At 39.9% G+C, this 16,279-nt stretch overlaps 1 protein-coding gene across 1 annotated transcript in view; it reads left to right on the top strand.

Moving 5' to 3' along the window:
* Nucleotides 1–16,279, top strand: part of ROBO2 (roundabout guidance receptor 2) — a gene marked incomplete at both ends in the record, with an annotated part of 410,756 nt that overhangs the window by 309,801 nt on the left and 84,676 nt on the right. The window contains 2 exons of the mRNA XM_081326352.1: nucleotides 6,453–6,635; nucleotides 8,550–8,576. Of these exons, the coding sequence (XP_081182478.1) occupies nucleotides 6,453–6,635; nucleotides 8,550–8,576 (210 nt within the window). The remainder of the gene's footprint in view (nucleotides 1–6,452; nucleotides 6,636–8,549; nucleotides 8,577–16,279) is intronic.

Genomic DNA, 16,279 nt, shown 5'->3' with positions numbered 1-16,279 from the left:
GACCATCGATGGTCTCCACAAGCATGGGCGGATCCACCGGACACTGGGGAACAGCCCATTTGGCCACGAAGGCCGAGTCCATAAAGTTAGTGGTAGCCCCAGAGTCAATTAAGGCATGGACCGGAATCCCCTCTGGCTTGCCAGGAAGGATCAGACGTGCCTCCAAAATCAAATGCCGTGGAGGTTCACAGGCACCATCGGAACGGCGTCGCTCGGCGTGGTCGTTGTGGGTCGCCCGATCTATCACACCGTCTAGATCGGGCTCGGGCCGTTTCCCGACAGCAAAGCAGGGGACTTTCTCGGGGCAGGCTTGGTCACTGATGCCCGCTGACGCTTCTTTGGGCAAGAAGCAGCCAAATGTCCAGGGTCCCCACAGTAAAAACACAACCCCCCCGATCGTCGTCTGTCCATTTCCGTCACCGATAGACGGGACCGGGCGGCACCCAGCTCCATTGGCTCCTCCCTCTGGACTGGGGGCACACGCTCAACAGGAGCGGCAGGGGTCTGTGGGGTGGCACGGCGACTCTTTCGCTGCTGCAGCCGGGCATCGATCCGCAGACAAAGATGGATCAGCCCATTCAGGTCTGAGGGAATGTCCACGCGGGCCAGCTCATCCAACATCTCCTCCGACAAGCCATCCTGGAAGGCATCCACGAGCGCAGCCTCATTCCAGGCGGAATCCTGGCTAAGCAGCCGGAAATCGCTGATGTAGGCCTGTAGGGGGCGCTGACCCTGCCTCAAAGCTTTCAGGCGTCGGGTGGCAGTCTGCGCCTTAATCGGGTCCTCGTACATGAGGCGCATATGGTCACAAAACCCCCCAAAGTTATCCAACAAAGGGCTAGGCTGTGCCAGCAGAGGCGTGCCCCAACGAGCTGCATCTCCCGACAGAAGGCTCAACACGAATCCCACCTTATCTCGGTCAGTGGGGAAATCAGCTGCTCTCACGCTGATAAAAAGCTGGCATTGTCCCAGGAAGGCAGGAAACAGTTCTGGATTGCCAGCAAATTTATCCGGCATAGCTATCTGACATTTCCTCCTGGGTGGGGGTGCAGCATGTACCTGAGCTTGCAGTTGAGCCACCTGAGCTGCCAGCAAAGTGAGTTGCTGGGTGAGCTGAGCATTCTCGGCAAGAAGCTGCTCCATCGTAGTAATAAGGGGTGGGAGGCTGAAAGCAAACTGTTCTGAACCAGCCCCTTCTGGCCTTGTAATAAGGCAAACCCCTATTCAGAAAGAAGAGACTGGAGAGCGTCCAAGGCTGAAAAGCGTTTGCCAAGATTTAATAGTCAATTAACAAAACAAGAAACCAAAACTCCGGAACTTGAATCCTCAAGCAGAAGGGTTGCTTTCAGCAACCAGCCCCTCCCCAAACACTCCTTTTATTGAGAGCTCAGGGCGTGGTCTCCCTGTGCCTCCTCCCGAGGAGACCCGCAGCCTTTTTCTGCTTAGTCCTGCTCGACTGCCTCCTGCGTCGGGCGTCCTTGAACAGGGCCAGCTGTGGGTCATCATCCTCCGCACTATCGGGCTCACGCAGCTGAGAGGAGGTCCCCGGCTGGGAGCTCTGCCAAGCCTGCAAGCCATCATCAGCCGGTTCGTCACCCACACACACCTCCTCCCCCTCATCTGAGTCATCCGATACCTCTGAGCCGGGTGCCGAACCCACAGGCTGACCCTGAGTCACAACAGTCTGTGTTGATTTGGGGAGCCATGTCATCTGCTGGTGTTGGTCCACTGTGCTTCATTAAGTCCAGGGTCAACGCAGCCGTCTACCAGGAGATTTTGGAGCACTTCATGCTTCCTTCCACAGACGAGCTTTATGGGGATGCTGACTTCATTTTCCAGCAGGACTTGGCACCTTCCCACACTGCCAAAAGCACCAAAACCTGGTTCAATGACCGTGGGATTACTGTGCTTGATTGGCCAGCAAACTCACCTGACCTGAACCCCATAGAGAATCTGTGGGGCATTGCCAAGAGAAAGATGAGAGACATGACACTGAACAATGCAGAAGAGCTGAAGGCCATTATTGAAGCATCCTGGTCTTCCATAACACCTCAGCAGTGCCACAGGCTGATAGCTTCCATGCCACGTCGCATTGAGGCAGTAATTGCTGCAAAAGGGGCCCAGACCAAGTACTGAGTACATATGCATGCTTATACTTTTCAGAGGTCCGATATTGTTCTATGTACACTCCTTGTTTTATTGATTGCATGTAATATTCTAATTTTCTGAGATTGTGGATTTGGGGTTTTCATGAGCTGTATGCCATAATTATCACAATTATGACAAATCACGGCTTGAACTATCTTGCTTTGCATGTAATGAGTCTATCTCATATATTAGTTTCCCCTTTTAAGTTGCATTACTGAAATAAATGAACTTTTGCACGATATTCTAATTTTTCGAGTTTCACCTGTAATTGCAAATCTATCCTTCCTAGGAATATGTCATAAACTTTAGAGCTTTCTGAAAATTGCCTTGAGAATTCTCTACCCATTCAGCCCATTTAAAAGCAGAGGATTCTGATTTTGCAGATGGTAGAGTTTATAAAGTGACTTTCATAAATGGAATAATATAACTTTCTGTCAAAAGTCCAACATAGATGTAGACCAATTTTTTTAAAAAAAAGTAACTAAAAATAAAATTTATATTATTTTAAAATATAGTCACCAGTCAACAGGCTGACAGAAGAATATATCCTGAAATATGAACAGGTATACATTGTTTTTCACTTCTACCCTTCTGCCATTCTCTTTGAGTTCAAGAATTTCCTTTTCTCTTACGTAGTACAGATGTCTAGAGTTAGTGAATCACTAAAAGGTTTGGAAACAGCTCAATAGCTTTACAGTAGTAAATTATTATCTGAAAACCTATGGGATCCAAGTAGTACTAAAGCCATTTGATTTGAGATACATTATTTAGATTTCAGACTTGGAATTAACCAAGTATATTTTTCATTTAAAAAGTGATTTTTACATCTTACTTGTAGGATTTAGCCATAGGGTCTATTTAAAAAGAGCCTTGGTGGAGCAGTGGGCTAATGCCTCCTTAAAGTAACACCAGCTGCCTGCAATTAGTGCAGGTTCGAGTCCCACCAGGCTCAAGGTTGACTCAGCCTTCCATCCTTCCGAGGTAGGTAAAATGAGGACCCAGATTGTTGGGGGCAATTAAGCTGACTTTGTAATAATGCCCCTTGGGGTGTGTGTGAAAGCCCTAATAAGCAGGCATATACATAGAATGAAGGCTACTGCTAAGCTTGTAAGCCGCCCTGAGTCTTCGGAGAAGGGCGGGATATAAATGGAATTTAAAAAAAAATGCTTACCGTAATATATTTGTTTTTGAAGTATGAGCTAGAAAGTAGAAAGCCATCATATTTTTATTAACCTGAATATTCATTATAAAAATACTTAAAGAACATATTTCAAATTTATCTACCTATCCCAAAGATCAAATTCCATATCTTTAAAATGATACATTTATTTCCTTTTTCAAAATACAGAATTAATTTGTACGGGAAATGGCTTATTTGGGGATTAGACAACTTAATGATTACAAAATTGACCGTATTCAGTGGCAGGCTGAAAAGGAGCCTAATTTTGCTGAGCCATTCAAACAGCAAATTAATCCTATTAACCAAAATGGAGCCTATATACATTGTAATTTACTTGCTAATGACTTTTAGACTGGGTGTTCATTATATGAACATTTTTCCAGTAAATGGGAAGAAATGAGTCATCTCTAGAGATTTTGTGATTTCCAAAACAAGATAAATAAAACTGTATTTTGTAATAGATATTATTTATGTTATTTATTATAAAAACAGTTACATAAGATTACTAAGTTATAGTTTAGATGAATAGTCTTAAATTTTAAATATATGCAATTACAATAATATAAAAGTTTTATATATTCTGCTTTTATTTATGAAATAAAAAACTAATAAATCAATATGTGGAGGGATAAATGTTGGTATTCCATCTACAACATATAGAGTTTCAGAGACTGTATATAGTACTGTATCAATTTTTATAGTTGCTTATCTCACACAAATGAATAAAATATAATACATAAAACAAAAATAAAACTACATAGCCACATATTATAAAACTGTCGTCTACTTAGCTAGTAGAAGGGTTATGTCAGGGGTAGGTAGCCTCGTCTCTTTTATGACTCATGGACTTCAACTCCCAGAATTAGCTGACTCAGGAATTCTGGGAGTTGAAGTCCATGAGTCATAAAAGAGCCGAGGTTGCCTACCCGTGGGTTATGTCATATACTTGGGCACCAGGCTCAGGCCCAGTATCAAGTTTTTAAGCCAACAGGATCATGGCTAGTCTAATGTGAGAGGAAGTGATGTTTCTCTGGATCCCAGAGTGGTTGGTTAAGCAAGCGTCTCCTGCTGGATCAGGTAGGACAAATAAAAACAACTAAGGAGAAACAATTCTATAAGTAATGTGGTCCAAAGCCAGAAAGGGTTTTAGAAGTTCTTACTGTACCTTGAATTGAACCTGAAAGCCTACTTGAAGCCTATGCAGCTCACAAAACAGTGGTGTCTCATACACTGAATAACAGCACCATTAACAGTCTGTGCTGCTGCATTCTGCACCAGCTGAAGCTTCCAAATAGCCTTAAAGGGCCACCCCTATAGAGTGTATTGTGGTAATCCAATCTAGAGATTACGAGCACAGAAGTGACTGTGAGCAGGGAACCCAGTTCAGGAACATTCCATAAACATGACCTCTACTTTGCTCATAGTAGACAAACTAGGTACAAAATGTGTTTACATTACTGTAAGATGGGTTTTTTAAATACTCTAAACATTTCATTTCAACATTATTCAGCTGAATGGCTTTGGTCCAATTACTCTTTCAGCCCAGTCGATCTCACAGGTTTGCTATTGTGGGGAAAATAGGAGGAGGAACGAATATTGTGTATGTTTGCCATTTTGAGTTACTTAGAAGTAATGAGGTAAATAAAAATCTAAGAAATAAATAAATTCATAAAAGTGCTTCTTCACAGTGTCCAGGCTGCAAAATAAAATTAGCTGTTATTTTAGTAAGAATTTCATTGTTATGTAATTTATATGAATGAATACCTTTAAATATCTTCAGAAGGAAAACATAGTTAAATTGTTTTCCATCTTTGTTTTTAGTTAGGTGGAAGCTTTTCTTTTTTCTTTTTGTAATAATCTGTTTTGGTTACTAAAATTTGTTGAGTGAGAATTCTGTAGAAACGTCTTATATATTTGACAGTATTTATAACCCATCCCAATTTTTGAAGATTTTAGCAGATACTTATGTCAAACAACAGGCTGCAACAGGGAAATTTAGAATAAAAGAGTATAAAACAGCCATAAATCAAAATATTAATGAATGACTGCAATTGGAACTTGAATTCCAATTAAGTCACAAAATTGAGTATGTCTTTACATTTCAGGTTCCCCTTACTCAGAACAAAGGAAAATTATTAATTAAATTTATATCCTGCCGTTTCCCTAGGAATTCAAGATTGTATACATAACATTCTGTCTTGCTTTTTTTGTCAACAATAGCTACCATATGGAGCTACAAAAAATAGCAGCTGAAATGGAATCAGCACCACAATTTTCTACTTTTAGGTCAACTCATTAATTCCACACTGTCAGTAACTTGATTTGAATCTTTCAGTCATACAAGTTCTAGTGCCCTAGAACTTGGAGGAAAGTTATTTTTTTCCCATGAGAATTAGGATGGAAGCATAAACTTGAAGGATTTCTTCTTTGTGTTGGTTGATTTACATTGGTCATGAATGTTGACTAAAAAACCACACTTCAAAATTAACAATGTCTCATGAGAAAAGAGACCATTGAGATTTTAGTTTGGAATGAAGGAAGAGGGGGCTATGAAATAATGGATAGCATAGAGAATGAGAAGAGCTTTAAGTTTGACTCCACCTTTCACAACCTTAGAACTTAAATTCTGCTGGAATTACGTGGCAGATACATACCAACAGGAGAAAACTCTTTTTCACACAGCACATAGTTAAATTATTGCAGATACTTTGAATTATTTAAAATAGAATGGATAAGTTAATGGAAGATCAGCTTATCAATAGCTATTAATGTTAAAAACCGTTGACTGTATCAAGGCATTCTGCCTTTAATATTTGTTGCTGCAAAGCGCTGCAGATTATACTGATTTATAACCTTCCAAAATGTTTCCAGTTATCTGCTCTGTGACATAGAATGTAATATTCCATGGGCCTAGAGCTGCTTTTGTAGGGCTGTTTTGAGATTTTGGAGACCTTCCAAAAATTGATAAGAGTTGCTTTTTTAAGAATCAGTTGTTGATTATTCTATTATAAAACATTTTTAGACTTTATTTATCTTGCCATACCTGTTATGGCATAAATATTCTGCTTTTATATATTATTATTATTTTATTTATTTATTTAGTTCAATTATTTATGTTATCCAGGAGGGCGTAATGAAGTCATCATCACTGAAAACAACAATAGCATAACAGAACAAATTACGGATGTTGTCAAGCAACCTGCCTTTATTGCTGGAATTGGTGGTGCTTGCTGGGTTATACTCATGGGTTTCAGTATCTGGCTGTATTGGCGCAGAAAGAAGAGAAAGGGCCTTAGCAATTATGCAGGTAAGAACAAGAATTGAGTTTAAAATAAATATTCAGCTAGAACATATCTAGTTCACAGAATAAGGAGTTGAGCAGATTGAATGTTATTTATTATGCTGTGAAAGAACAAGAATATGAAAAGCTTGTAAGTGCATTGCTCTGTATCACATTTCATCATTGCTACCAGAAAGCTGTCTAATATTCACATAACAAGTACATCTGATATAAAAAGCTCAAGAATTTTGGCTGCACCTTTTCCCTAAGTGAAAGAGAAATTCAGCAGGTTTATTTTATTTGCAAAAGTAAAGAAGCATATAAATAAAGTTGGATTGATAAATTCAGGTTACTAAAGATCAACTCATTATATCATCATTATTTTCAGTCATATAATCATGACCATATTAACTGAATCAGTCCATTCAAATCCTGTCCTATCTTGCTATTCACTAAGTAATTAAACAAATGATAGCTGAGTTAGAGGCTATCTAACTTTGTTTAATAATGCTGGATACATTGTAAGTAAGCATTCTACCTATCTTTTATAAAACAGAACAGTATAAAACACTGGGGGCATTCAAGTGAATGCATGACATATTTTCTATTTATGAAAGAAATAGAAATGCATAAGGATAAATTTTGGAATTTCCTCTTATGTTTTTCTATTGTTTTGATCACATAAGGTTTTGTTTCCATGGTCTGAAAGCAGTGTAAAAATGTCCAAAATGTGCACCTTAGAAATTTGATTTTCATTAAAACGTTTTTTTATAACCTGTGGTTATCAGCTTAATCAACTTAGTTCACAACTGAACTGAAATCAGTGTAAAGCAAAAGACTGTTAATATCCTTCATGCTGCCTTCTGGATTAAAACTGGTGTGAAGCAAGAATACTAATATTGCATATTCCATTGCAAGAAGGCTGTGAATTTCTCTACAATTTTGATGCATAATTTTTGAAGAAAAATATTATTCATGTTCTATTTGAATTCATTGAAACTCTGGCTGTGTGCTCTTCAGATCAGATTTTACACTGACTATTTTTTTTCTTAATGATTACATACATTGAACATTTATGGTTATAATTTTAAAAGCATTGTTTGGTCAGATTTTTATTTTCTTTATAATGCATATAGCACTTTCAACTTTCTCTGTTTTTAAGAAGTAGTTAAATTTTGTTCAAAAATTATATCATTAAGTTCAGTGGCACTACAGGTAGCTTTGTTTCATTATCTAGAATGATTAGATAACAATTTTTTACATATTTAAGGGAGGGATAATAGATTTTCTGCTTTATTTAGATTTTCAGAAACATCAGATGTGCTAAATACATATCTCCTCAAATCTCATTATTTAATTGTTTGACATCTCATGTAAAAGAGCATGTTTCTATAAATAGTTTTGTAACATCTAACAATTTGTAGGTTTACCATATGTACAATATATACACGCAGAATAAATATTTCTTAAAAGTATGTAAAAATTTTGGTTAATTGCTGGCAACCATATACTTTTTAGTCAGCATAAAAGCATGATAAAAAACATAACATATAATTTCTCTTCCAATATTTATGTATATGGTATTAACTCTTGTAACACTTTTAAGTGTGTCATATTCTACACACTTGTGTATTTATTGTTAAATGTTGCATTTGCCTGATAATGAAAATTCATCATCAGTTACATTTGAAAGAAAAACATAGCATCTATATGCCAGCTTGCATGTCCATGTAACTATTTCATATAAATATAAAAACCCCATGCATTTATGTTCAATCCTTTATCATGGGCTGCTGCTAATGCTTAAATGTGAATTGCTATAATTTGAGCCTGATTTTAATACACATGCAAAATTTATTTTTGAAAGACAGCCATGCCCTGTAATTGGCATTGGTTAAGAATTTTATAACTCACAATGTATTTACTTTTCTTGTTTTGCAGTCCAGTCCTTCACCTTCACCCCTGCAGGTACTGTCCATTAGTTCTCTCTTTCCCCCAGCACCATACAAATGAATCCATTATAAATATTCAATTTATAAAAAGAATTAAAAACTCATGTGCAAGAATCAGCATTCTTTTTATGTCACGCTAATGTGGTATTGTACCAGTGATTCTAAAAGAATGATATATTATAATATTAATTTATCTATCCTTAAAATTATGCTCACATTTTCAGCTGTATTAATTTTTTATTCTTAATTATTTATTGAGCGTTGTTTAAAGTGAAAGACAGAGTACAAAAATACAAACTTGCAAATTTTTGAGGTAATCTATATTATAGTTTAATATAGATTTAATACAGATAATCTATATTATAGTTTCCTGGGTTTTGTAGATTTTTTTTGAGTTTAATTATATGTAGATATTATCAAAAGTTAACATCCTTAAATCCGCATGGCAGGCAGTAACTTATTCACACACAACCCATTCTAATAGAAAATATTTGTAAAATTATAAATATTACATAATTTATGAAATCTATATCATAGAAATAAAAAAATATTTGTAAAACCAGATTCAAAATTAAAGTTATTAGAATTTCTTTATCATATCTAACATTTAATTAAGTGCAATAAAATTATATGAGGCAAAAATAATAGCACATAAAGAACTCTTCCATGGTATATATATGGTCATGAAAAGCAATAAGCATTGTTAAGTCAATAATTATGTTTTATTAAATATTTTATGTCTTTTTCAAATAAATTTGAACCAAGCGTTCAAAACACACAAATAATAGATACATTTTTAAAAGTTTATATTTTGCTTTTATTTTTTAAAAAGTAACAGGATGAGTTTAAAAACTTGAAACTTACACTTTTATAGAAACCAAAGCGACAGAATCATCAATTACAATCTATCACAGATGATAAGAGCAAACCAACATGGTCTTCAACAACTGATTCAAGTGGCGCTTTATCTCAAACAAATAGGCTTCTAAAATCTTTGAGCTAAAGAACCTCATATTCCTGTGACTTTAAGAATGAACAGTATAGTATCTATAGCTTCACTTAATCATCACCTCTTGAACTTATACCCAATAAAGCTGCTATTAAATTAGTAACAGGAAATAATGAGCATGTGAGCTCATCAGGGTCTGCAGCCACAATTTTTACTCATTAAAAGTTTTGGAAATTCTTCCCTATTTGGAGAATATGGCCTAATAACTGACTTCACAAGTTAATTCTGTATAATAATATAGAATGTATTTATAGTACATGAAAGTGAATAACACATCTGTGGTTATTTCACTTGTTTTGAATCCAATTTAATAAGGTAATAACATAAGCAGTTATTGAATTACTATTTATTTAGCTTTATAAAAAACTAATTTTAAAATTGTCCTAATTCGCTTATTTCCTTAACTTTTTATCAAGCCACCTTTTATGACAACTTTTTCCATTTCTTCATTCTAAATTTAGCTATTGAGTTGTTTCTGATATCTCTGAGAGCTCCCATCTCTCTCGCACGTGCGCGCTCTCTCCCTCCCCCCTTCTCTCTTTCAGCTTTGATTATTCACATCTGTTTTACTTGTGTCTCTTGCAAGCCTCAGCAGGAGATCACAAGTGCTTACTGATAGTGCCCAAAACCTCACAGCATGTGGAGATGTTAACCATATATAAGTCCCCATAATAATTCACAATAAATCATGAAAACATTTGACTATCTGTGATAGGGTTTTCTGGCTGCTTGTTTGGAGAAAGAGAAATACAATTTAGAAATAAAAGTAGTAGGAAAAAGTAGTATTGCCTGTCATTGCAGTATTGCTTATCAGAAAACCATATGATTTCACAATGGAAAATAGACTTCTTCAAGATGGGTAAATATCAATTGTTTAAGAAATAATGTTAATCAAAAGGACAGGCTCATTTCATTGGGACAGTTTCAAGATCTAGAATTAGTTTTCTAATTGTAGACATATTCTGTATTGAAATAAAAGTCTACCCTCAAAGTTGAATACAAATAAATTTTCAACAAGGAAAAAATCTCAGTAGGAAAACTGGATACTTGATACTATGCAGAACATTCTAGCAATCTAGCCCATAAAACTGAAAGTAGAAAGACCATCAAAGCCATCAAGACCTGGACCATATTTGTGATACAATATATTGCTGGAATTATTAACTGCACACAAGCTGAACTAGACAGTTTGCACTGAAAAATAAGAGAATTGATGACTATTCTCTATGCATTATATTTCCTTAGTGATATTGATAGATTATATCTGTCCTACAGATGTGAATGCAGAGGCTTATTTCATGTCAGACAAATTTTTGGAGATGCATGTACTGGCTTACTATATAAAAGAAGAAGAGGAAAGTAGATAAAGGTAAAATCTGGAAATAGGTCATAAGTGGATCATTACGCTTACTTTTGCCTGCTCAAGACCAAGCTATTCAAACTAATGCAATCAAGGTCAGAATCCAAAAATCATCAAATGATCCAAAGTGCAAATTGTTCAAATAGGCAAAAGAAACAGTAGTTCTGTAAAAAGTTTAATCTGCCAGTAATGAAAAATTGGTAGGAACTTATAGTTTAAAAAGTAGTCAAAAGTGAGCAAGCTAAAATATTGTGGGATTTCCAAATACAAACTGATAATTGTTATATATTAAGATGAATTAAAGGTTAGTTAAGATGACAGCCAGCTGAAGATCAGCTGTGAGGCGCCCAGCAACAACAGGTGGCGTCCTAACTCCCATCTCATTGGACCACCCGTTTTGGCGGGACCATTTAAGGATGTGGATTGGTTATTGGTTTGTTGGCAACAGTATTTAAAGGAGCCAGGTTGTGAAGGCTCCTCAGTTCAACCACAATAAAGCTCAGTTGAAACCTCGACGTCTCGTCATCTGTCTCACCGGTCTACCCACAATACTTAACAGTGGCGACGAAGGTGGGATACTGCTGCTGAGCTGAAGCACCAGCTGAGTCACTAGAGCTGAAGCACTAGCACTCGCGGGAAAGGAGGGAAGAGAAAACTCTCCCGATAAATTCCTTCCCGGAAAGCAGCAGCCAGACCCGGACAGAATGACGCAAATCGGACACATCCGTGAGTTCGATGTCCGCCACCCAGGACAATGGGAGTCCCACTTGGGACAAGTCGAGGGATATCTCTTCGTGAATAAAATCACTGAAGACAAGGAGAAGGCAGCGGCGTTGCTGTATATCAGCGGGCCGGCTGTGTATGATGTAGCTGTCGGGCTCTGTATTCCAGACCCTGTCTCGACACTACCATACGCCGACCTCGTCAGCAAACTGAGCCTACACTTCATGCCTAAGAAGTCTGAAATCCACTGGCGGCTACGTTTCATCCAGAGAAACCAGCTGCCAGGCGAATCGGCTATGGACTTCGTGGCCGCCGTGCGACAAGCCGCCCGAATGTGTAGGTTCCCGGACCTGGAAGATCGGATCCGGGATCGAATTGTGTTCGGCCTGAGTGACGAACACCTCCAGCAGAAAACGCTACTGACAGCGGAAAAGGCGAACAAGCCGGCGAAGCCGAAATCGACGCTATTTTACAAAGGCTGGAGAAGTTCAAGAACCACCGTGAACAAAACATAAACCAAAAGAAATCAACCGGGGCCAGCAGATATGCCTCAGCCACCAACCGTAACACCGGCAGCAACAGCCGAAATTGCGCCAGCTGTGGGGGCAATCACCCCAGGGCGACCTGCTGCTTCCGCGGGGCCAAATGCCATGCCTGTGGCAAGACCGGCCACATTCAAGCCGTCTGCCGAGCCCGAAACCGCGACAACATTCACGACGTTGAAGAGCAATCCGCAGGTACCATTTCCCCCCCAAAAAAACCAGGGACCAGGGCACCCCAGATTATAGAGAATTTGGAAGTGGTTTGCCAGTCAGCAACTCACCCCTCACTAGAACCTAAGATAAAAATCACTGTCAGTATAGAGGGAATTCCGTGTTTAATGGAGGTAGATTCAGGCTCACCGGTCTCTTTAATTTCTGCAGAGACCCTTTCCCTCATCTGTTCAAAAACAGAAAATAGGGATAGCACCCACTAAAATCAAATTAACAGATTTCCAACATTCCCCAATTAAATTAAAGGGACAGGCCACGGTTCAAGTCAAGTTTAAACAATACCAGGGTCCCTTAAAAATTCTAATAACCGAGGGCAAAAGAACAAATTTGATAGGATTAGACTGGTTCCCAGCCCTGGGCATCTGGATAGGGGGAATTAATAACGTACAACCCAATAGCTTAGACTCCATCTGTAACGAGTTTACAGACGTGTTTGGGGGAGTTTAGGAAAATACACCGGGGCCCCCGTAAATTTAAAACTTAACCCAGAAGTTCTACCCGTAAGAATCAAAGCGAGACGGGTTCCGTTCGCTTTGAAGGAAAAGGTAGAAAAAGAATTGGACAAATTAGTGGGGCAGGGCATTCTAGAACCCGTAGAGGGGGGAGAATGGGAAACGCCTATTGTGACCCCCCCTAAAAGCAAATGGAAAAGTAAGAATCTGCGCGGATTATAAGGCTTCCGTGAACCGGGCCTTAAATCCGCATGCTTACCCAGTCCCCTCGGTAAAACACGTCCTCGCAGCGATACAGTCCGGCGCCATCTTTGCCAAGCTTGACTTGGCGCAGGCGTATCACCAGCTTCCGGTTTCCCGCGAAACAGCTGAAATTCAAACAATTGTCACACACAAGGAAGCCTTTCGCGTAAACCGCTTGCAATTCGGAATTGCCGCAGCTCCTGGAATTTTCCAGGAAATCATGGAAAAAACGCTGAAAGGCATCCCTGGTGTGTGCCCTTATTTTGACGACGTGCTGATCGCCGGGGAATCGGAGGATCAACTAGCTGACAGGCTTAGAACCGTGCTAGGCAGATTTAGATCTGCCGGGCTTAAACTTCAAAGGGAAAAATGTCACATAGGGGTAAAATCAACAGACTTTCTTGGATTTAGGATTGATGCTCATGGCATCCACCCCACTGACTCTAAAATAAAAGCTATTAAACTAGCCCCAACCCCTAGGAATAAGGCAGAACTACAGGCTTTCTTGGGATTAATCAATTTTTATCATTCATTCCTACCCCACAAAGCAACCATTGCAGAGCCTCTGCATAGGTTGCTGGACAAAAATGCCCCGTGGAAATGGTCCACAATACATGACAACAGCTTCCAGACTTTAAAACACTTGCTCTCAAGGAACTCAGCTGTCACTCATTTTATCGAAGGGAAGCCTATCTGCCTAGCCTGTGATGCCTCCCCATATGGTGTGGGCGCAGTACTCAGTCACCTAGAAGATTCAGGGGAACAAAAGCCAATTGCTTTTTACTCAAGGACACTCACCCCTGCAGAAAGGAACTATGCGCAGATAGATAAGGAAGCATTAGCTCTCGTGGCAGGGGTTAAAAAATTCCATGACTATCTGTATGGTAGGAAAATTGTCATTTACACCGACCACAAACCTCTGTTAGGGTTATTCACAACCAACAAAATAACACCTCAAATTCTCTCCCCCAGGGTTTTACGCTGGTCTGTCTTCCTGTCAGCTTACTCTTATGACTTAAAATACAAACCAGGAAAAGACATGGGGCACGCTGACGCACTAAGCAGGCTACCCCTGTCTATTATTGAACCAGACCCAGCCCCAGCTTGTAATATCATAACCATTCAGGACCTCCCTGATTCACCCATCCAAGCCAAAGATATAGCCAACAGCACAGCTAGGGACAGAATCTTAAGCAGAGTATCAGCCTGGGTAGCCACAGGCTGGCAGGCACATAGCCCTGACAAAGATTTCCAATAATACTTTAACTGCAGAAATGAGATTTCATCACATAAAGGATGCCTGCTTTGGGGTAGCAGGGTCATAGTCCCCGATAAACTAAGGAACAAGGTATTACATGCACTACATGAGGGGCACCCTGGAATTGTTAGGATGAAGGCCCTGGCCCGTAGTTATGTTTGGTGGCCTGGCCTGGACAAAGACATCGAACTCCAGGTTACAGGGTGTTATCAGTGCCAAAAATCCAGGCCCAATCAACCATACCACCCAGTGTATAAATGGGAACCAACTTCTACACCATGGTCAAGAATCCACATTGACTATGCAGGCCCCTTCCAAGGCCGCCTTTTCCTCATAGTGGTGGACAGTTACTCAAAGTGGCTAGAGGTAATCCCAGTATCCAGCATGACCTCATCCAAAACCATACAGGTACTGCAGGGTCTTTTTGCCACTCACGGCCTCCCTGATGTCATCGTGTCTGACAATGGCCCACAATTTACGTCTGCTGATTTTCAGGCCTTCAACAGATCCAACTCGATTAGACACATCACATCAGCCCCTTTCCACCCGGAGACTAACGGCCTTGCAGAACGCATGGTAAGATCAACAAAAGACGCCCTAAAACGCATCATCACCAGGGATTGGCATCAAAGACTGGCACAATACCTTCTGAGCCGACACACCACCCCATCCACCACCACCAACAAAAGCCCAGCAGAGCTGCGGTGGGGCCGTCGTCTCAAGACAAAGCTGGACAGACTACACCCTGATCGTGTGGCGACGGAACCAGAACACCACCCCACCGTAAAGGAATTGACAGTGGGAGACCTTGTCTGGGCCAGAAATTACACATCAGGGGACTTTTGGGTTCCAGGGGTGGTGATTGCTAAAACCGGTCCTGTATCTTATGTTATTGAGGGGGAAGGGGGGCGACAATTTAGAAGACACTTAGATCAGTTGCGGAAAAGAGCCCCCGAAAACCAGCCAGAGGGTGAGACTTACAATAGAGAAACAACATCTGACCCAGCAACCCTTCCAACACCTGAAGGGCCCTCTCTCGACTACATGCCAAACACACACACCTGGGACAGTCATGACACTAGTCAGGCATCCCAAGACCAGGGGGAACAAATGGGGGACCCCAATCCCACCCCAGTGGCTATCATGGGAGACCCAAGTCAATCTCCTGGAAGGGCAGAACCACCATTGCGACGTTCCAACAGGATCCGCAGGCCCCCAGCATACCTGCAGGATTTTGTAAGGTCATAGGTCACCAGTTTAAGGATTTTATTGTTCTATTTGTTCTCATTTTTTGGGGGGGAAGGGAATGTTATATATTAAGATGAATTAAAGGTTAGTTAAGATGACAGCCAGCTGAAGATCAGCTGTGAGGCGCCCAGCAACAACAGGTGGCATCCTAACTCCCGTCTCATTGGACCACCCGTTTTGGCGGGACCATTTAAGGATGTGGATTGGTTATTGGTTTGTTGGCAACAGTATTTAAAGGAGCCAGGTTGTGAAGGCTCCTCAGTTCAACCACAATAAAGCTCAGTTGAAACCTCGACGTCTCGTCATCTGTCTCACCGGTCTACCCACAATACTTAACAGATAATGTCAAGAATGAAAAACATCTATAAGGCTATTTTATTTCCTTTATGTGGATAATCTGAAGCTGTATGGAAAACAGCTATGTCTATCTGAAATATAGTCACTACTCAACATTGTCCATATATACATATATAGGGAAGACAAATGTGGACTAGACAAATGTGTCACACCTGCTATCTGAACTGAAAATATCAAAATGCGTATGAAAATAACAGCAACAGTCTGAATAAAGACAATCATAGAATTTTAGGGCTGTTCTAGTCATTAAATACAGTACTGTACACAGCTGTAATAGTGGAATGGACTCAAGCAGA

This window comes from Vipera berus (assembly GCF_964194415.1).
Source record: "Vipera berus genome assembly, chromosome: 4".
In the NCBI taxonomy this organism is placed as follows: domain Eukaryota; kingdom Metazoa; phylum Chordata; class Lepidosauria; order Squamata; family Viperidae; genus Vipera; species Vipera berus.
Note: the sequence above shows the minus strand (reverse complement) of the source record. Positions and strands in the feature narration are given on the sequence as shown.